Source organism: Patella vulgata, chromosome 8 (genome assembly GCF_932274485.2).
Source record: "Patella vulgata chromosome 8, xgPatVulg1.2, whole genome shotgun sequence".
NCBI lineage: Eukaryota > Metazoa > Mollusca > Gastropoda > Patellidae > Patella > Patella vulgata.
This window is the reverse complement of record NC_065886.2, coordinates 6,115,632-6,132,707: the sequence shown is the minus strand read 5'-3', so window position 1 is coordinate 6,132,707 and position 17,076 is coordinate 6,115,632. Positions and strand designations below refer to the sequence as shown.

General features: G+C 36.0%; 1 protein-coding gene across 1 annotated transcript in view; it reads left to right on the top strand.

The window, feature by feature from the left end:
* LOC126829673 (neuronal PAS domain-containing protein 2) overlaps positions 1–17,076 on the top strand; it is a 50,309-nt gene that overhangs the window by 15,389 nt on the left and 17,844 nt on the right. Inside the window, exons 3-7 of the mRNA XM_050559698.2 lie at positions 631–713; positions 9,223–9,312; positions 11,207–11,300; positions 13,441–13,581; positions 14,735–14,879. Coding sequence (XP_050415655.1) covers positions 631–713; positions 9,223–9,312; positions 11,207–11,300; positions 13,441–13,581; positions 14,735–14,879 — 553 coding nt within the window. The remainder of the gene's footprint in view (positions 1–630; positions 714–9,222; positions 9,313–11,206; positions 11,301–13,440; positions 13,582–14,734; positions 14,880–17,076) is intronic.

Sequence of the window (17,076 nt, the reverse complement as noted above, 5' to 3'; positions counted from 1 at the left end):
GCATTAAGGGCACATATGATCCCTTGGAGCTAGCCAGCGTCTTACTCACTTTGCCACTGTTGGAAGATGGGCATTAAGGGCACATATGATCCCTTGGCAGTTGGAATTCGATATATGAGTAGGCAGCAGCGCCGCTGTCCCAGCAAATTTTCGTTCATGCTATAGCACACTGTATGCACGTCTTAATTATCCCATTCGGAGCAGAACAGTAGGACATTAAACTACATTTATTACGAATTAGGATTTCCATGCTGGTGTTGTGGAGTTTGAGATTGCACTAGAGAAACAATTGACCTTTTACAAATTACTATTTATATATCAGGTTGGTGGGTTGGATGGCCGAATGGTTAGCGCGTGCGTGCTGTATCATAAAGTCTGTCATTGAGTCAACTGGCGTGGTTCCAATTCCCCGGTTGTATGTGACAAGGAGTAGGGTCGCCTGTCCAACTTTGTGAGTTTTCTCCGAGTCCCCCCCGGTTTCCTCCCACTGCTAAAGACCCCTATGCGTAAACGAATTATTGAAATAAAATTAAACCACCTGTTAGTCCCGAAATGACCTAGTTTGTGTTCAGTGGAATTTAAACCTTATTTCTCTCTTATCTCTTGTATTTATATTATATAATTTTTTAGGTCTGAAAAAAATGAAAATGTCCCAAAATTCTTGGAGACCAGATACACAGGGAACGGATAACTGGGGTCAAGTCTTAGAGGAGGTAATTACATTAATTAATTTCCTCATGATTTATCTTACATACATCTCACTCTCTCATTGTGTATATAGACTATAATATGTTACTTATGGTTGGTGGGGAGTCAAAAGGTTGTATCTGGCATGATTTATCTTACAAACATCTCCCTCTCTCATTGTGTATATAGACTATAATATCTTACTTATGGTTGATGGGCAGTCAAAAGGTTGTATCTGGCATGATTTATCTTAAATACATCTCTCTCTTTCATTGTGTATATAGACTATAATATGTTACATACATCTCTCTCTCTCATTGTGTATATAGACTATAATATGTTACTTATGGTTGGTGGGCAGTCAAAAGGTTGTATCTGGCATGATTTATGAAATTCACTTTTGGGAATTTTCTTGTGCATCTTTTCATCTGGTTGTTGTATTTCTAAGCCAATAAAAAGAGGTTTTATATATTTTGTTTCAAAACATCAAATATGGGGTGTTCCAAAAAAACAAAAAAAAACATTAAGAGCGAAAATGTCACATTTCCTTGAAAAAAAAAACAACTTTGCGTCTAACCAAAGCATTACAATCAAACGAAATATAGCTAGTATTGTTTTATGGTTGAATACATATTATTGAAATTATTGTTGAGCCTCTACTGTGTGAAATCTATGAAACTGAAGCAGGTAAACAAGAATTTTTTCCAGAGATACGTCTTTGCTGTATAAAATTGCAAATAACTAGCTTTCACTTCTTATTTCTGCACTAGAGGTTTAGCTTTCTTGATACATGTATGTGCGGATAGTTACATACACAAACATTTTGTACAGAAATATTTGAGAAAATCTTCACAAATACGACATTTTACATATGACATTTTGACATGACGTTTTGATTCTTAACCTCGGACAATTTTTCAATACCCAGATACGACCTTTTAACACCAAACCAACGTTATGATGTTAGTCTATAATGATGTGATTCTATTGTCTATATAGATGGCGTGACAAAGATATATAAGGTGATTATTTAGTCTGGATGGAATTTCAGTTTCTCATCTTTAGTTTATTGATCTAATAATGAGTAAATTATGGTGTCAAGAGACACAATATTCTATTGACCTGGATATAACTAGAGTACACTTGAGGGAGAGGGAGAGAGAGAGAGAGGGAGAGAGAGAGTTTAACATCCACTGACACAAACTAGGTCATTTTGGGACTAACATATGGTTCAATTTTATTTCAATAATTCGCTTGTGCGTAGGGGTCTTTAGCAGTGGGAGGAAACCGGAGGACCCGGAGAAAACCCACGAGGCTGGACATGCGAGCCTACTCCTTGTCACGTACAATCGCGGAATCGAAACTTTCGTCATTCCTAACTCGGCAATAACGTGCTCCTCTCATGAGAGATGTGCACAACACTGGCAATATGTCGAACACCATGTCATGCACTTGGGTAATGTTTTCTTGAATGGTTGCTGTTGATGGCCTTCCAGGGCGTGGGTCATCATCGTCAAGGCTCTCTCTGTCACGCTTAAATTCCGCAGCCCACTTGTTAATGTTCTGTTAAATTTCATTATCCGTTAGCTAATGGACAGATTAAAGTTAATCCAAGGCTGAATTTTAATTATTCTAATTCAATGTACATGTATAACAACCTCGAGCTTATAGAAGTTAGTATTGACAAGAAACCGAAGACAGTGGGACAACTGTGCAATCTGTTCACAAAACTTGATTAAAGACAAAAAGATAACTGTAGAATTTACTACAGAAACCACTATAGAATAGTAGTAAAAATTATGGGATTTACACTGGTAATCTATGACTATTTGTTAAGGGTATACTTCGACTGACAGCTCACTAATGCCATCGTTAAACAGATAATGGAGCCTAACACTGCTGTTAAATGTACATGTAACAGCAAGTTAACAGGACTTCCATCAACAGACTTTTTCTCTGTTATAGATCACGATAACTCCATGTTAACGAGTCATTAAAAGTTAACAGAGCCTTGAGCAACCGGCCTCTGGGGTTTCTCCCGGATCCGCCACTTTCCTCCTTAGCTAATGGCCCTACGCGGAAGCGAATTATTGAAATATATAAATCTAACAATTGATATATCTCAATATATAGTACTTGGAGATATTCCCCCCTGCATAATTATAAACACATCTTCAGTCTCACCAAGAAAATTAATATTATTATAAATGTTATTATTGAAATCATACCCAAAATAGCATTAGATTCAACTAATTAGGGGGTTGAATGGCCGAATGGATAGTGCGTGAGCGTTTTATCTTAAGGTCTGTCATTGAGTCAACTGACGTGGTTTCAATTTTCCGGTCGTACATGACAAGGAGTAGGGTTGCCTGTCCAACCTCCTGGGTTTTATCTGGGTCCTCTGGTTTCCTCCCACTGCTAACACTGTAACCCAGGTATCATTTAATCTTGTGTATCTAGCACTAATTTTTTTCACATTTGTTTAATATCAAATCTTTCTTTAAAAATTCGTAGAAATTGTTTAAAATCACCAAAAATCATCTAATTTGTACTTGTGTCCAGTTTAAAGCTGACTGATTAATTTTGATAATGAGTATCCAATTTACAAGTATTTAATTTCCTGACCACTGTCCAAACATTAATTATTATACATCATTAATCAATTGAGTTGTTTATTTTTCAACAGTGATTGAGAAATTAAACACTTGTAAATTGGACACTCATTATCAAAATTGAATGGTCAGCTTTAAACTGGACACGAGTACAAATTAAATGATTTATGGTGATTTTAAACGTTTTTAAACATATGTGAAAGAAATTAGTACTAGATACACAAGATTAAATAATACCTGGGTTACAGTGTAAAGAACCCTACATGTATGTCCAAGCGAATTATTGAAATATATGTATATGTATATATACATGTATATCCAAAATTATTAGCACAACCACAAAGCTGCACTACTTTGTTTCACGATGAAAAGATAAAAGGTATGCCGACACAAATGGATTTCAACACTGGTTTAATAACATTTTAACATTTTAAAGTACTTTTCGTGGGTCTTGGGACTATTCATAAATAATGTCATTGTATAAAGATGGACAGTATACATGTAGTATATTTATACATATTTACATAGTTACACTCTGGTTTTAATTGGCTATAGTTACCGTTGTCTATGGTTACATAGTATATAGGTAACGAACAGAAAACATGTATACACGTGTGTTAATCTGTTGTATATTGGTACAATACAATTTAGAAACAATCAATGGAAGATAATAAAGGGATAGATTCAGAAAATTAATTAAATGAAATTAATGGTCAATTGTTGCTTATTTACTATTAAGTCGAGGAACGTATTTTTTAATAAAATGGTTCTTCATTAATTTTCTTTTCGCAATGTCATTGACTTTCATTTTATAAAAAGGGAAAATTGGAAATTTAACTTGTAGGTGTTTCGCACATCTGAAGATGTATCTACATGCATTTAAAAATAAGGGCCCATATTCATATTCAATATTACAAACACTTTTTATACGCCCACATTGAAATGTGGTCGTATATTGTCGTCGCCCCTGTCCGTCCGTCCGTCCGTCGGTCCGGCGTCCACAATTGCTTGTGGACGCTCTAGAGGCTAAAGTTAATATCTGATTGACTTTAAATTTATACACAGTGTTTAAGGTCTTGAGACAAAGAATCCTATTGATTTTCAGCGATTTCTGATAATTACTGCCAGAGTTATGGCCCTTGATCACTTTGAAAAATCTTGTGGACGCTCTAGAGGCCAAAGTTAATATCCAATTGACCTTAAATTTATACACAGTGTTTGAGATCATGAGACGAAGAAGCCTATTGATTTTCAACGATTTCCGGTAATTACTGCCAGAGTTATGCCCTTGATCACTTCAAAAAATCTTGTGGACGCTCTAGAAGCAAAAGTTAATATTCGATTGACTTTAAATTTATACACAGTGTTTAAGGTCATTAGACGAAGAAGCCTATTGATTTTCAGCGATTTCCAATATTTGCTGCCAGAGTTATGGCCCTTGATCACTTTGAAAAATCTTGTGGATGCTCTAGAGGCCAAAGTTAATATCCGATTGACTTTCAATTTATACACAGTGTTTAAGGTCATGAGACAAAGAAGCCTATTGATTTTCAGCGATTTCCGATAATTACTGCCAGAGTTATGGCCCTTGATCACTTCAAAGAATCTTATGGATGCTCTAGAGGCTAAAGTTAATATCCGATTGAGTTTAAATTTATACACAGTGTTTGAGGTCATGAGACGAAGATTCCTATTGATTTTCAACGATTTCCGATAATTACTGTTAAAGTTATGGCCCTTGATCACTTTGCAAAATCTTGTGATGCTCTAAAGGCTAAAGTTATAATCCGATTGACTTCAGATTGATACACAGAGTTTAAGATCTTGAGACGAACAAGTTAAATCCATGATATTAAAAGCTTTGCATACAAAACGTTAGCATGGGGCAGAACTTTATAAAAACCAAACAAATTCTAATAGTTTTCTGATAATTACTTCGTGAGTTGTTGCTCTTGATAAGATTTTAGTGTATTATAAATGTTTCATTACCGAAAAAAGTAAAAATATGCGACAACCCTTGTTGACTGCCCGGACGATTTAGTTGCTGTGGGCGTATGTTTCGTTGCCTGGCAACCTATCTTTGAAATGTTGGATATGTTTGTACGTCTGTATATTGTACCGCAGGACTGGTTTAGGAGATTCTCGTCAAGTGTATTGTAATATAATTATTTCACAATACAGTTTTTATTTGATTAGCCAGCAGTAAGAACAATTTTACATAAATTTTTTAACTTTTGTGAAAAGAAATAATGTAATTAGAATTCTCGATTATTTGCTATAAGGGAAGTTTTGGTACATTTAGTTATAACAAAATAGTCAGGTTGAAGATAAAGTGAATCAACCGATTTTATATTGCGATAAGAGACATCCATAGCAGCATATTAATTTTTTAAACAAACCTTATTATTTCATATAATATGATAGTTGAACAACACATTTTGTTCTAAATATTAAAAGAGACATACATCACAGCATAGTAATTTTGTAAACAGACCTTATTATTTCATATACTATGATAGGTGAACAACACATTTTGTCCCAAATATATAAAGTGGGGTATATTGTTATCTAGATATTTATCTTAGTGCACAAAGGACAACCTTGTTTACAGTGTAGTAACACTAACAATATTATCACACACTTGCACATTTTTGAATGTACAACCACTTACATGTAAGTGAGTGTGAGCTTTAACTTTATTTTTTTTTTCAATAAAAACAAAACGGTTTGTGAAATTGTCTAAGAATCCGTTTAGTACATTTGTCTACAAATTTTTATGTACATTTGTTTACATATTGGCGATCACGTGGCTAAGTGGGTAAGACGCTGGCTCGCTAGCCTGGAGGTCGGGTGTTCGATCCCTGCATTGACCGAGAAAGTTCATCCAGATTTTCTGGGGTGGTTTCACCATGTCAGTGATGCAGGACAGAGGGCCTGACAAGGACAGCTGTCTAGTCGTTCGGATGGGACAAAAACCGAGGTCCCGTGTACACATTGGCGGGCACGTAAAAGATCCCTTGGCAGTTGGTATTTGATATAAGAGTAGGCCGTAGCGCCGCTGCCCGGGCAAAATTTCCCTCATAGCACACTGTATGGCGTATGCCTGTCTTCATTAGCCCAGGTTAGGAGTAGGACGTTAAACCCCATTTAATTTCATTTCATTTCATTTGTTTACATATTGTTCTGTACATTTGTCTACAGGCTAATCTGTACAACCAGTCTGTACATTTGTCTGTAAACTAGTATGTGCATTTGTCAACGAACCGGTGTGCTGATTAGTGCATCTGCGGGAAATTCCTCCATAGTACAAAACATGATGTGGCTTAGTTGGGGTGGAATATAGAGTAGGATGTTACACTGTAACCAGGGTATCATTTAATCTTGTGTATCTAGCACTAATTTCTTTAACATTCGTTTAATATCAAATCTTTGTTTAAAAATTTGTAAATATCGTTTAAAATCACCAAATATCATCTAATTTGTACTTGTGTCCATTTTAAAGCTGACTGATTAATTTTGATAATGAGTGTCCAATTTACAAGTGTTTAATTTCCTGACCACTGTTTAAAAATTAATCATTATACCTCATTAATCAATTGGGTTATTTATTTTTTAACAGTGATTGATAAATTAAACACTTTTAAATTGGACACTCATTATCAAAATTGAATGGTCAGCTTTAAACTGGACACAAGTACAAATTAGATGATATTTGGTGATTTTAAATGATTTTTACAAATTTTTAAACATAGATTTGATATTAAACGAATGTTAAAGAAATTATGGTGATGTTAAACAGTTTTTATGAATTTTTAAACAAATATTGGATATTAAACGAATGTGAAAGAAATTAGTGCTAGATACACAAGATTAAACGATACCTGGGTTACAGTGAGTTGGGGTGGAATATAGAGTAGGAGGTTAAATACCATTTTATTTTATTTTTCTTGTCAACTACATATAAACAATTCTGTCAAGGACAGTGTCTAGTTGTTCGAATGGGACGAAAGTCCGAGGTCTGTGTACACATTGATTGGCGACTGGTGTGCAGGTAACACAAAACCTTGACAGATGGTATTCGAAATAACAGTAGGTTGTACTGCTGCTGTCTGGGCAAAATGTCTTATGTCTGTCTTAGGCCGCGGGGGGGGGGGGGGGGGGGGGGAATGGCTGAATGGTTAGCGTGCGCGCGCTGTATCATAAAGTCTGTCATTGAGTCGACTGGCGTGGTTTTGAATACCCGGTTGTATGTGACAAGGAGTAGGGTCGCCTGTCAAACCTCATGGGTTTTCTCCGGGTCCTTCGGTTTCCTCCCACTGCTAAAGACCCCTATGCGCAAGCGAATTATTGAAATAAAATTAAACCATATGTTAGTCCCGAAATGACCTAGTTTGTGTTGAGTGGAAGGTAAACCCCATTTCTTTCTCTCTCTGTCTTATGGCTGTCTGGGTAAAATGTTGCTCATAGCATACTGCCTGTCTTATGCCTGTCTTCCAGTCGGAGCAGAAAAGTAGGACGTTAAAAATCATTTCATTTCATCCTATTCTTAAAGGAAATGTGAATTACATGTATGTAAGGTTGAATCACTTCACATGACTTCAGTGCATGTGATTAGACTGACCTTGACACGTCTAGATTAAATATCAGGTTTACTGGTGCATGGATGAAATATTTCAAACAACCTTCTGACAAAACATCTAAAAACTGTCTCATAAACTCTATTTCATTTCTCATAAAAAAATTATATTAAAAAAATGTCAAAAGAGCTTGTCCTTAACTTAGTATTTTTTGTCGTCCTTAATAAGAATACTGCTAGTCTTCAAAAAGACGTATCAATCAAAAGTGGAGTTTTTTAACAATTTAATTTTATACACCCACATAGAAATGTAGTTGAATATTGCTGTCGTCCCCACCCGCACTTCCGTTCATACGTCCATACGTCCGTGCATACATATTTCTGCTAATCAAATTTGAAAATTTATCCGAGACCCTTGGCTTTAATGCATTTAAAAGTAGGGTATTGTCACCATGATCTGTCAAGACTTTATAATTACCTTTCTATAGTTGAGTTAATTATAGGTTACCTTAACATTGATATGACATCTTAGAGCATAGTCCTCTTAAAGATACATTATGGGAGATCAGATAAAGAGATGGCAGTTCTCACTATAATATTTAAAAGCTAGATGTGTAAAGGTAATTTGCTGAAAATTTCAGTCAAATTGATCCACTATGAGCCGAGAAAGAAGCCGGTGAAATTTTTGCATAGTCTCGGTCATCATTACTAAAATCATTAATATAAACAGCATAGTCTCGATTATCCACTTTTTCTGATTTAATTATCAATGGCCGTTAGCGGCATATAGGAATCTAATCCAGCCAACATCGAAGGCTAGCCTTGACATCGAGAGTTTATTATGGTCTGGATAAGTTAATTAATGTCTAATTAATAATTTAGATAACATTTCAGGCCTAAAGAAAGACCTGCAATAAACAGATTTTGCTCTTGCATAATGTATGTTTAACTAATAAGAATGAGACTGAATGGAATAATGTGTGCTAATAGTAACCCATAATTAATTCAACCATACATGTAATTATAAGGTCTTGTCCTTCAACAATTAGGTTGTAAACATGATGTAGGCTACAGTTTTTTAGAGATATATTTCAAATTTGATGTGAAGCACAGGGGACATGTATAATACGAAAAAACTGTAGATGCTACAGGTTTTAACACGTTTTTTTCAATCCAGTAAACACGCCAGCAATCAGATTTTTTAAAGTCATCTTTTTTTGAAAATTTGATCAAAATCTCAAGTTTCCGGATAAGCTGCATTGTAGACATAGCTGCTATGTGGACGTATTTTCGCACTTTACGTGGTGGCTATCTTATTATATTTTTAAATGTTTGTATTTTTTTCAGGCTGTTGATGGGTTTTTATTAGTAGTATGTAAAAAAGGAACTATTATATTATTATCAGAGGCTGTAGGACAGTTACTAGGCCATAATCAGGTAGGGTATTATTAATAATAATTATAACAATATTAATATGTCCATTTATAAAGCGCTATATCCACATGGTGCATATACTGGTAATTGTTCTATATTATTATCGAACAGGAAGCTATTCAAGCTAATGGCCGAGTGAAGGATTGTTTATGACACAAGGATTATTAATAAAAATATGAAAATAGAATGAGCAACAAGACTATGTACAGTTTCTGGTTTACCATATTCAAATGAAGAGCCCCGAGGGAAGAACGATCTAAGTCACTTTTTCAATGAAGCCCAGTTAATGGCGCCATCTGGCAGCTAATTGTATAGGCTTTCTGTGGCAATCAATTTCAGGTAGAAACGATCGGGGGTCACATCGAACCAAGGCCCTTCTGAAATGGCCTCCCGGACAAATACGTCCATTGTACCCGTTATTTGACCTTAATTTGGCTAAAAAGTGGAAGTCAGTTGTTGTACTGGTAATTATGAATCGTATGAAGCATCATTTTGAAGTTGTAATTAAACCCCCTCGAAGTTCTGTTCATGTCGAGCATTCTGCGAAAAGACAAAATTGTGACTTGGATCCTTCTTCCCCTGGACTCTTCATATTTTTAGATAATTTTAATTGATGTCTAGAAACTTATCGACTTGATGAAAAATTGTAGTAGAAGTATAATTACCGTCTGTGTCCTTTAATAATTGCTCAAACCTAGAATCTTGTCGCTTAACATTATATAATTACCGTCTGTGTCCTTTAATAATGGCTCAAACCTAGAATCTTGTCGCTTAACATTATATAATTACCGTCTGTGTCCTTTAATAATGGCTCAAACCTAGAATCTTGTCGCTTAACATTATATAATTACCGTCTGTGTCCTTTAATAATGGCGTAAACCTAGAATCTTGTCGCTTAACAATATGTAATGCGTGCAAGATCGGGGAAAGTCTGAAAGTTGTGGGTTAATATAAGAACAATAAATGTATCTGTCGGAAGAGATTATAACGTTCCTTTCAAACTAGCGTAGAATCCACACTATATGTCACTGTTAAAAATCATTTGATTTTTGGTTGTCACATGGGACGGGATGATTTATGTTGTGCTGATTTATAATGTCGTCATCAAAATCTGATCTATCTTTTTTTTTGCTAGTCTCAGGAGACAGAATTAACTGCTTTAAGAAATAAAAAAAATGAAATGAAATGGGGTTTAATTTCATATTGTTCTGCTCCTACTTGGCTAATGAAGATGGGTATACGCCATACAGTGCACTATGAGGGAAATTGTGCCCAGACAGCTGCGCTGCGACCTACTCTTATAATATCAAATTCCAACTGCCAAGGGATTTTTTACTTGCCTGCCAATGTGTACATTGGACCTTGGTTTTTCATCCCATCCAAATGAATAGACAGCTGCCCTTGTCAGGGCCTCCGTCCTGCACCACTGACAAGGGGGAAACTGCTTTAAAGAGGTAGGGAGGTTGGACGGCCAAATGGTTAGCGTGCGCGTACTGTATCATGAGGTCTGCCATCGAGTCAACTGGCATGGTTTCGATTCATCGGTTCTACTTGACAAGAAGTAGGGTCGTCTGTTTAACCTTGTGGGTTTTCTCCGGGTCCTCCAGTTTCCTCCCACTGCTAAAGACGGGCTGATGATATTAAAGTCAGCCATATTGACTATATAAATATAGAATTAAGAAATAAATTATGCATTCTTTAAATAAAATTTGAAAAAGAAATTAAAATATATATATCACTAGAAATTATATATGCTATCATATTTAATGTTAAAGTAAGGATGCATGACTTGCATTTTTCAGAAAATATCAAATTCCTGTCCATTCTGGTATTATGTAGATAAGTAGGATGTCGACCCCACTTCAAATGTCATTAAAAATTTTTATTTTTTTTTCAGTTTGATTTGATTGGAAAAGACATCGAGAGTATCATTCATCCAGACGACCGCAAATTATTTTTAGCTCAATTTTCTCCACGCTGCTCTTCCTCAGGTGAGTAAAATAATAAACCCGCTTAAAACTCTAGACATATCGACCATCCATTCTACATCGCCACACCCATCGAAACATAGGGGGGGGGGGGTGGATGGCCAAATGGTTAGCACATGTGCGCTGTATATAATAATTCGCTTGCGCGTAGGGGTCTTTAGCAGTGGGAGGAAACCGGAGGACCCGGAGAAAACCCACGAGGTTGGACAGGCAACCCTACTCCTTGTCACATACAACCAGGGATTCGAAACCACGCCAGTCGACTCAATAACAGACTTTATGATACAGCGCGCGCACACTAACCATTCAGCCATCCAACCCCCCAATACATAAAAGAACCGATAGCAGTTTGAATTCCATCACAACACACTGCCCTATCTTCATTAGCCCACGTGGTGCATAAAACCGTGACAATAAACCCTGAGAACACGTTCATACATATACTTAATATAAAAAGTCTGTGAGAAAGGCACATTGAACATTAATTACATATAATTGGTTTATTGATTGTGGATTATTTCTGTACTTACACTAGGTGTGGTCATCAGTATTCTTCTCGCGTCTCTTTCCTTTCACAGTTTATACCATCATCATATCTAGCATCGTTTTCTCCTAAAGGCAGCAGGCTTATTAATCGATTTCTAATAATTATTTAATGGATTTACTCTTAATCAGATTTTAGTGTGTTGTACATGTTTTCATTACGGACCAAGCATCCCTAGTTGACTTCATGATTGACTTTAATTGGCTGCTATGGGCGTTTATTTTGTTGCCTGACAATTTATCTTTTTTCTGTGACTGAAAATAGGGTGATACATGTTTTGACTTTACACTAACTTTCTAAAGAATTGATTTTAAAAAATATTAAATTCTGATTTTTTCTTTTCTTAAAGATACCTTCCCGCGTACAAACTGTGTGATTTGATGATATATTTGGACTAAAATCGTAATCAGACTAATTAATCTATCAATATTTTGTTTGGAATCTTTCTTAAAACTCTTCTCAACATTGTACTTGTGAAGGAATACTCCTGCTATAAATCACTGTACATTTATCATAAATATCGAAGCATGGCTTTTATCTCAGAAACTGTTGTACGTTTAAGCTCAAGATCAGGAATTTTCGTGTGCAACCTTTGACATCACTCGGGCAGACATCCCTAATTGTCGGGTTGCCGGTTAGGAAAACCCTTACACTTTTGTCCTGTATGCGCTCCATGGGTGTTTTTCAGGGAATCCCATATTTTTCTAGTAAGATTGGATGTTTCTACTTTCCGTATATACATGTACCAAAATTTGCATGCTTTTATTGGAAATGACCACCTAATAAATACTTTTGTTGGAACGTATCTTTAATAAATGGATTGAGCAATCTATCATTTATATCTGGTTTGACTTAAAGCTACATTCTCAGAAAAGTATTTATCGGGTCGTTATTTCCAATAAAAGTATGGCAATTTTGGTATATTATATATGGAAAGTAGAAATATCCAATCTTACTAGAAAAATAATGGATTCCCTGAAAAACACTCATGGAGCACATACAGGACAAAAATGTACGTGTTTCCCTAATCGACAGCCCGACGATTCGGAATGTCTGCACGCGTGACGTTGAAGGTTCCAACAGAGATTGAGTGCTTGATGTACATGTTGATAAACTTTATGAAGAGTTAGACGTACAACACTTTCTGAGATAAAAATCACAGAAAAAGACGCGGACAGTGGATAATCCAAGAATTTAATTATGCTTCAATATTTGTAATAAATAGTCAGCGATAAAGGCAACATCATCTTGTGTATGCAATGAATTCTCCTCCGACCTCGCACCCATTGTGTCACGTGACACAAACATGAACACATTTGATCGCTTTTTTATAGCTGGCTATTCCCTGACAATTGCAATGTTTTGAAAAGGATTTGAAGCAAAATTATAATAAATTAATTAGTTTGAATATGTTTTTAGTCCTAATATATCATCAAACACCCAGTTTGTACCCAAGAATGTATCTTTAAAGTCTGAAGTATTGATTTTAAACACCCATATTTTTCTAGTTTCAGATAATGGAGTGAGAACTTCATCATTTTGTGTTTGTTTGAACTTCACATTAAAGATATATACATGTATGACCATTTTCTTTACTAGGTTCAGATAATGGAGTTAGTACTCGATCGTTTTATGTACGTTTTTTAAACGTCAACTGTCGAGATGATGCTTCGTATACCATGATACACATCAAAGGGCAGTTACAGGAAATGTCATTATTAGCACGAGATTCAAGCACAGGTAAAACTAATCAATTCTTTTGGGTGAAGTGTAAATTAGTGTTATTATGTTGTAAGAGCCATTTATAAGATGGCACATGGCACGCAGGTAGACTAATTTCCGGAATATAAAGGAATACACAGATATGAAATTAAATGCAATGGGGTTTAAAGTCCTACTAAAGGACACTTCAATATCTGCGAAATATACCTCATGTCAATATATATATCGTATGTTAATGGAACTTTAGTAAATGACCTTTTGAGCATTTTATTATCTATATTGAATGAAATGAAATGAAATGGAGTTTAACGTCCTACTGTTCTGCTCCGACTGGACTAATGAAGACGGGCATACGCCATACAGTGTGCTATGAGGGAAATTTTGCTCGGGCACCGGCACTATCGCCTACTCTTATGTCGAATTCCAACTGCAAGGGGATCCTTTACATGCATGCCAATGTGTACACGGGTCCTCTATATTGAATGAGGTATTGTTTGAACTCATACACTTTAATGTATGTGAAATATACTTGAAATCAATAGAAATATCGCATGTAATGGAACTTTAGTAAATGATCTTTCAAGCGTTTCTGTATTGATTGAGGTGTTCTTTGATCTCATTTAGGTATATTCCCGTAATTACACTTATTGGAAATCAAATTTACAACAAGAAAAAATAAATGATCCAAAAAGAAAAAAATAAATTTTGATGCTTTTTAAGTGGATTTTGGTATTCTATTGGGAATAGTATGAGTAATGTTGTTTTGTGACGTGACTGGTATAAGTAATGTTGTTTTGTGACTTGACTGGTATAAGTAATGTTGTTTTGAGGGTTGACTGGTATAAGTAATGTTGTTTTGTGAATTAGATGGTATAAGTAATGTTGTTTTGTGAATTTGATGGTATAAGTAATGTTGTTTTGTGAATTAGGTGGTATAAGTAATGTTTTTTTGAGCGTTGAATGTTAAAAGTAATGTTTTTAATGTGTTGAATGGCACAAGTAATGTTGTTTTGTGAAATTTGTTGAATGGTATAAGTAATGTTGTTTTGAGCGTTGGATGGTATAAGTAACGTGGTTTGGTGTTGTTTTGTGAGTATATTTGAATTTTATAAATAATGTTATTTTGGGAGTTGAATGTTACAAGTAATGTTGTTGTCTTATATTTTATTAGGTAACGAGAAAGATGTGTGGTTAACAGGTTGCGGACGTTTAGTAAAAAACGAAACCATAACAAACATATCATTGATGGATCCCGCGAAAGATGAGTGGATAACTCAACATGCCTTAGATGGTAAAATACTGTACACTGATCCAAGGTTTGTATATGATGTTATTGTTTTAATCTAGGGAGAGAGTAATGGGGTTTAATATCCAATCTACACAAACTAGGTCATTTCGGGACTAACATACGGTTTCATTTTATTTCAATAATTCGCTTACACATATTGATCTTTAGCTGTGGGAGGGACCCAGAGAAAACCCATGAGGTTGGACAGACAACCCTACTCCTTGTCACGTACAAGTAGGGAATCAAAACCATGACAGATCTTATGGTTTCATGCACCTGCGTTAAACCACTAGACCACCCAACCCCGCTTTAAATCTTAGGGGGTGCTTGATAAAATACTTTACACAATCCGAGTGTGTTAAGGGAAATTTGACCTACTCTTATTTCGAATTCCAACTGGCGAGTTTTTTTTTTATCCCATTCGAACAACTAGACACTCTACTTAATTCATGTCTCAGAAGTGGAAACCACTGCTAAAGACCCTTACGTGCACCTGTCCAACCTCCTGGGTTTTCTCTTGGTCATAATCAGGTAGGGCATTATTATTAATAATAATAACAACTATAATATGTCCATTTATAAAGCACCTCGTGGGTTTTCTCCCGGTCCTCCAATTTCCTCCCACTGCTAAAGACCCCTACCTGCAAGCAAATTATTGAAATAAAATTGAACCATATGTTAGTCCCAAAATGACCTAGTTTGTGTCAAGTGGACCTTAAACTCCATTCTTTCTCTCTCTCTCCATTTGTATCAATTTCTAGGTCCCTAATATTGTTGATTTAGCTACTTTAAAATCTATTTATACTACTGTTGAGCAGGGATTTTTATATTTTTATTTATCAATAATATTAGTGGTGTGTTTTATACTTATATCTACTTTATCATGTCACGATTAGAATCATGAAATCCATAAACAAAAGATCAACACTTATCTATAATTGATCTAGGTGAAGCCATTTGGTTATGTACACAGGTATAAGTAGAGTTATTGACATTCTGTTTAAAGATGCCTACCCTCGTAAAAACTTGGAGAGTAGAAACAAAATCAAACTAATCTGTGTATCAATAGTTTGCTTCAAATAGTTTGCTTCAAATTTCCTGTCTGCATTAGTCCAGTCGGAGCAGAATAGTAGGACGTTGACCCCATTTCATTTCATTCCATTGCTTCAAATCCCCTACAAAACATTAAAATCTCAAGTAAACTACCACAAGCTGTAAAAGTCTATTTTCGTCATAGGATTTTATTGAGAGAGAATCCATTCAGCTTGTATATGTTGTTACTAGCTAATTCTGTCCATTTGTCATAAATAATGAAGAATAAGTAAATTCTTGGATTGCGGCAATTGATTTTTCCGCTGTCCAATGATATAGCCATTCGATCAATACATACGAAGCACGCAGTACGTCACTCAAGCCAGGCAACAAGCTGTTAGTTAGTGATACGGTGGCTGGATCGCCGATTGGTTAGTGCAAGTGCGTTGAATCATAAGATCTGTCATTGAGTCAAGTGGCATGGTTTCGATTCCCCAGTTGTACGTGACAAGGAGTAGGGTCACCTATCCAACCACATGGTTGTTCTCCGGGCTCTCTCTCTCTCTCTCTCTCTCTGTCTCTCTCTGGCGTGGTTTCCATTCCCCAGTTGTACGTGACAAGGAGTAGGGTCACCAATCCAACCACATGGTTGTTTTCCGGGCTCTCTCTCTCTCTTTTTCTCTCTCTCTCTCTCTCTCTCTGGCGTGGTTTCCATTCCCCAGTTGTACATGACAAGGAGTAGGGTCACCTATCCAACCACATGGTTGTTCTCCGGGCTCTCTCTCTCTCTCTCTCTCTCTGGCGTGGTTTCCATTCCCCAGTTGTACGTGACAAGGAGTAGGGTCATCTATCCAACCACATGGCTTTTCTCTGGTCTCTCTCTCTCTCTCTCTCTCTCTCTCTCTCTCTCTCTCTCTCTCTTTTCATTTACCCAATTGGTGGAGAGAAGTTAATCCCCATTTTATTTCATTTCACTTTAAATTTGTAATTTTATGTGTCATGTGTCAGTTATTAAAAAAGTTGAAATCTGGCAGTTGACAGCTGAAGATTTTATTAATTTGAGATTTCTAATTGTGGGGGGTTGGATGGCTGAATGGTTAGCGTGCGCGCGCTGTATCATAAAGTCTGTCATTGAGTCGACTGGCGTGGTTTTACGAATCCCCGGTTGTACGTGACAAGGAGTAGGGTCTCCT